Genomic DNA, 5904 nt, shown 5'->3' on the forward strand with positions numbered 1-5904 from the left:
AATAGTAACAGTCAGCTAACAGTAACAGTCAGCTAACAGTAACAGTCAGCTAACAGTAACAGTCAGCTAACAGTAACAGTCAGCTAATAGTAACAGTCAGCTAATAGTAACAGTCAGCTAACATTCAATAAACATTAAACAGTTAACAATAAACGCTGAACAATAATCAGTAAACAATATCAGTTAAACAGTAAACAGTAGAGGTCACCTTGTCCAGGATCTTGGTCTTCCCAGTGTCCACATGTCCCAGCACACAGACCACAGGAGCTCTCAGTCTGTCCAGGTCCACATTCTTCAGGTTCTCCGCCCTCCGTTTCTATGGAAACACATGGAAACAGGAAGTCAGTAGGAGGCGGAGCTGAGGACAGATGAGCTCTGACTCCTCCTGTCCTCCTCTCACCTCAATCCTCCTCTTGGCTCGGTCGTACAGTCGCTCCTCCTTCGTCATCCCATCATCATCCTCGCTCCCGCTGCTCTCGTCTTCGCTCTCCTTCGTCGGCCTCCGCTTCGCCTGACTCACTGCCGCCGTCGTCGTTGTTGCCTCCTTCTCCTCCTCACTCTCCTCCTCCTCATCATCATCTTCATCGTCATCCTCCTCCTCATCCTCCTCGTCCTCTTCCTCCTCATCCTCCTCGTCCTCCTCATCTTCCTCGCTGCCCGTGGGCTGAGGTGGAGCAGCGGTGTCCTCCTTCACCTCGATGTGGACCTTCTTCAACTCTGACACAGGACAAGGATTACCTCAAGTACTCAGAGTACTTCTACTTCTACAAGTAACTACCAGTACTTGTACTTCAGTCTGATGGTTTTCCTCACCTTTCTCCTCATCGGTGGCGATGGCCTCCCAGTCGTCCACTGCTGCCTCTGGCTTCACCTCTGTCCACAGCGACACGAAGGAGGACGACAAAACACAGAAGGGACGAGGTCAAAGAGACAGAAAGAAAGGAAGTAGAGGAAAGGAGGTCGTCATGGTGACAAAACGTCCCCAAAATCATCATCATCATCATCATCATCCTATCTCTAACCCCTTACTCCTCCCAACTCACCAGGCTCTGCTGCTGGCGTCTCAACTGCCGGCGTCTCAGCCTCTGTCTCCATGGCAACAGGCTCTGGTGTCTCCGACGTCGGCGAGGTCACCTCTGACGTTTCTATGAGGGACAGAAGTGTTATTGTGTATCAGGGTGAACAGAGGCGGACCCCGCCACCTGTTAGCTTCACTGTTGGTACCTTCAGGAGTCTGAGCGTTGGGCTTCTTCCTCCTCCCATAGACCGGCTTCTTCTTTGGCATCGAGTCTTTGGATGGCACTTCAACACCTGCACAGGTAATAAACTGTCAGTGCTGTATTCTATGGAGTAATTATACTGTCACTACTTTATACTATGGAGTAATTATACTGTCACTACTGTATACTATGGAGCAATTATACTGTCACTACTTTATACAATGGGGCAATTATACTGTCACTACTTTACACTATGGAGCAATTATACTGTCACTACTGTATACTATGGAGTAATTATACTGTCACTACTGTATACTATGGAGCAATTATACTGTCACTACTGTATACTATGGACTAATTATACTGTCACTACTGTATACTATGGAGCAACTATACTGTCACTACTTTATACTATGGAGTAATTATACTGTCACTACTGTATACTATGGAGCAATTATACTGTCACTACTGTATACTATGGAGTAATTATACTGTCACTACTTTATACAATGGGGCAATTATACTGTCACTACTTTACACTATGGAGAAAACATGCTGTCAGTGCTGTGTACTATGGAGTAATTATACTGTCAGTGCTGTGTACGATGGAGTAAATATACTGTCAGTGCTGTGTACTATGGAGTAATTATACTGTCAGTGCTGTGGAGGCGGGACTTCCTGTGGGAGCAAGGCCATGTGAATGGTGGACGCCTCCTCACCCTGAGCCTGCAGCAGCTTTAGCGTGGCCTCAGCGCGAGCTCGAGCCTCCCTCTGAGCTTTAGTCAGCAGTTTCCCCTCCTTCTTCAAACGCTCCTTCCTCTCCTTCTCCTTCTGCTTCTTCTTCTCCTTCCGCTCCAGCTCCAGACGCTCCTACAGGAGGAGGAGGAGGAGGAATAAGAGGGGTCAGGAGTCACACAGCACTCTTGACAGTCAAAGGACAAATGAAAGGAGGAGCTGTTACCTGCTCCTGCCTCTGCTTCTCCAGCTCCTCCAGCCTCTTCAGACGCTCCTCCTCCTCCCTCTTGGCTCGCTCCTCCTCCTACAAACAGCACACATAAAGATGTAAAAACACTAAAAAGAAACGTGATGAGCACCTAAAATAAAACATGTGAAAGACCTAAAAAAACAACAACATTCAAGACGTAAAGAAAAACATGTAAAAAAAAAAAAAAAGCACATAAATATATAATAATATAAAACACGCAACAAAACAACCTTAAAAAATAACACAGAGCACGTTAAAAAACACGTAGCTCTTAGAGACAGTTCTCCCACCACCGCTCCAGGACTCATTTCCCACAGTGCCTCACCTCCTTCATCTTGGCCAGAGCCTCCTGCATGGCCTTCACTGTGGCCTTGCTGGGTCCCTTCTTCTTCTCCTTCTCCTCCTTCTCCCCTTTCTTCTTCTTCTTGTCTTTCTTCTTCTTGTCGCCCTCCATCTCCTCTACAAACAACAAAACAAAAACAAAGAAGACTTAATGAAAAAAAAGCCATGGAGTCCATTTAGGGACATTTAAGAAGACTAGAATGATAAATGCTATATGCTATAGTACTTTATTTAACTTTATTAGAACAGTGCTTTATTTAACTTTATTAGAAAACTATTTAACTTTATGTCAATACTACACTCCACTGTTACTGTCTCACCTTCCCCTGCAGGCTCCACCCCTTCCTGCTCCTCTGCTGCTGCTACAGGTGGAGCTACAGGAGGGGGCGTGGCCTCCTCTGTCGTCTTCTCTGGCTCTTTCTTGGGCTCCACGCTGCCCTCCTTCTCCCTCAGCTTCTTCTGCTTCAGCCTCTCCTCCTCCTTCTTCTTCTTCTCTCGCTCCTTCTTCTCCGCCTTCTTCTGCGCCGCTGTCTTCATCTTGAAGCCCCCTGCCTCCTCGTCCTCCTCGTCCTCGCTGTCCGCCTTCGCCGCTTTGCCTTTGTTCTTCTTTTTCTTGTCTCTCCTGGAGGGGAACTCCTCGTCGTCGTCTTCTGACACGTCCTCATCTTTCCCTCCTCCCTTCCTCACAGCTGTGTCCTCGTCAGATACTGGCGGTTTGCTGCCTCGTTTGGCGTTGAGGCGAGAGCGTGAGCCGCTGTCATCATCAGAGTCGGAGGGAGGAGCAGCAGGAGGTGCCTGGAGACGGGAAGAGAAACGTTTAAGGACAGAGGCTCAGAAGGGACAAATTACTTTGACTAGTGTTGCTGTTTGTTTTTAATGGTGACGAGAGTGAAATATAAATGTATATAAACTAAAATATAAACCTTATATAATCTGAAATATAATCTGAAATACAAACCTTATATAATCTGAAATATAATAATCTGAAATATAATCTGAAATACAAACCTTATATAATCTGAAATATAATCTGAAATATAAACCTTATATAATCTGAAATATAATCTGAAATACAAACCTTATATAATCTGAAATATAATCTGAAATATAAACCTTATATAATCTGAAATATAAACCTTATATAATCTGAAATATAATCTGAAATATAAACTTGATATAATCTGAAATATAAACTGAATATAATCTGAAATATAATCTGAAATATAAACTTGATATAATCTGAAATATAAACTGAATATAATCTGAAATATAAACTTGATATAATCTGAAATATAAACTGAATATAATCTGAAATATAAAGTTATTGTATGTTAAATCTTTGTGACGTAGACAGAACATCTGCTTTCTGAATTTAAATGTTCTTGGGGTTTTTTAAACATTGACTTCCTGACCTTGGCGTCTTTCTGCTCTCCGTTCCTCTCTCCATCCACCTGACCTTCGTCATCTCCCTCCTCATCCTCGGGGCTGGCGCCGCCCTTCTTCCCCTTCCTGGTTTTCTTCTTCTCTGGTTTCGGAGGCTCGACGCTCTCCTCTTCCTGCGCAGGGTCGACTTTCTGCAGAGTTAAATGGAGACACAGCTTTAAGTGACAGGGATAAACGACCGTGAAACTGATGTATGGAAACATCTTCACAGAGGATTATGGGATGCTGTGTGAATCTTTTTTCATGTTCAGTTTTGGTAAAAAATTATCAATGTTTTGACAAAACCTATATAAGCGATATAAGATCATGAAAAACTCACTGACAGTTCAAAGAACCTGAGTTTCATACAAATAAGAAAGACTACACATTGTTCAACTTAGATTTTATTATTTAATTTAATTTGTATTTTATTTTGTCTTTAATATTTATGTATTTTAGTTTATATTTAATGATCATTTTTATTTCACTTTAAAGTTTGTTTATTTTTCTTACTTTAATGTTGATAAATGTTTATTACTATTAACTTTGAGAATTCAAAAGCCTGACTTTAATAAAAATAAGAAAAAAAGACCACACATTATTCAACTTAGATCTTATTAATTAATTTAATTTGGTTTTTATTTTATTTATCAATGTTATTATTATCATTACTTATTGTTTTAACTGATTTATTATTATTCTAAATGAAAGACCTGACTTCAAGGAAAAATAATAAGGCGACATATTATTTACTTTTGATTTATTTAGGTAATTCATTTAATTTGCATTTCTTTTAATTCCTGTATTTTATTTGTATAATCATAACTAAAGGTTTTATAATAATAATGATAATAATAATAATAATAATAACAATAATTTACTTAATGTTTAATTTCTTTTTTTTCTTTTGAGAATTGAAAAACCTGAGTTTATGAAAAAAATATCTAACTTATATTTTATCTGCTGATGTTCTGTTATTTATTTATTATTTATTTTCTGGTCACATTGATGAATCTGGACTTCATATGTTTATGATGATGATGATGATGATGATGATGATGAAGAGGACAAAGTTGTCCAGGTATGTTTACCTTTGTTTTCCCACCCTGCGTCTCCAGAGACAACTCCTCCAGCTCCTTCAGGATGTCCTCCTCACTGCAGGAGCACACACAGGTAGACAGAAGAAGACACTGAGATACAGAGAGAAGAGGAGGAGGAGGAGGAGGAGGAAGAAGGGGATGAAGACGAAGAAGAGGAGGAGGAAGGGGAGGAAGACGAAGAAGAGGAGGAGGAAGGGGATGAAGACGAAGAAGAGGAGGAGGAAGGGGATGAAGACGAAGAAGAGGAAGAGGAAGGGGATGAAGACGAGGAAGAGGAGGAGGAAGGGGATGAAGACGAAGAAGAGGAGGAGGAAGGGGATGAAAACGAGGAAGAGGATGAAGATGAGGAGATGGTCAGGGCCCTATTTCAGAAAGCAGGCTCAACAATCTCTGATCCTGATCTGAGAAACAGAGCAGCTGATCAGGCTCAGTCAGCCTGAGGGAAGTGCAGATAACATGATTCTCAGAGACAGGAAGTGGAGTTAAAATCAGAGCCACTGATTTCATCCAAAACTGAATCAGAGATTTGTTAACAGGTAATGTGATGTCATGTGATGAGTAGGGATGCACCGAATATATTCGGCCGAATATTGCAAAAAAACACACATTCGGTATTGGGTGGAATAAGTAAAATAATAATAATAAATAAGTAAAATGTTGGTAGTGTGGCGATCCGTCCGTCACGGCACTCGCATTTGCGACTAAAAATAGTTTTGAGCGAGCAAAATAGGCTTAAATCATTCAGCACGCTGTGCGAGCAGCCTACAGATTTCAACCAGCAGCAGAAACGAAAGGCGAATCCCACCGATTGTGGGTTGAACGGGGGTCACAGACA

At 41.6% G+C, this 5904-nt stretch overlaps 1 protein-coding gene across 1 annotated transcript in view; it reads right to left on the minus strand.

Annotated features, from left to right (window-relative positions):
- The window catches only part of eif5b (eukaryotic translation initiation factor 5B), a 20286-nt gene that overhangs the window by 10902 nt on the left and 3480 nt on the right, over nucleotides 1-5904 (minus strand). The window contains exons 3-13 of the mRNA XM_050065429.1: nucleotides 5061-5124; nucleotides 3960-4121; nucleotides 2868-3342; nucleotides 2531-2664; nucleotides 2182-2259; nucleotides 1940-2090; nucleotides 1225-1311; nucleotides 1044-1145; nucleotides 814-873; nucleotides 401-717; nucleotides 209-316 (exon numbers count right to left, since the gene is read on the minus strand). Coding sequence (XP_049921386.1) covers nucleotides 209-316; nucleotides 401-717; nucleotides 814-873; nucleotides 1044-1145; nucleotides 1225-1311; nucleotides 1940-2090; nucleotides 2182-2259; nucleotides 2531-2664; nucleotides 2868-3342; nucleotides 3960-4121; nucleotides 5061-5124 — 1738 coding nt within the window. The remainder of the gene's footprint in view (nucleotides 1-208; nucleotides 317-400; nucleotides 718-813; nucleotides 874-1043; nucleotides 1146-1224; nucleotides 1312-1939; nucleotides 2091-2181; nucleotides 2260-2530; nucleotides 2665-2867; nucleotides 3343-3959; nucleotides 4122-5060; nucleotides 5125-5904) is intronic.

Source organism: Epinephelus moara, chromosome 16 (genome assembly GCF_006386435.1).
Source record: "Epinephelus moara isolate mb chromosome 16, YSFRI_EMoa_1.0, whole genome shotgun sequence".
NCBI lineage: Eukaryota > Metazoa > Chordata > Actinopteri > Perciformes > Serranidae > Epinephelus > Epinephelus moara.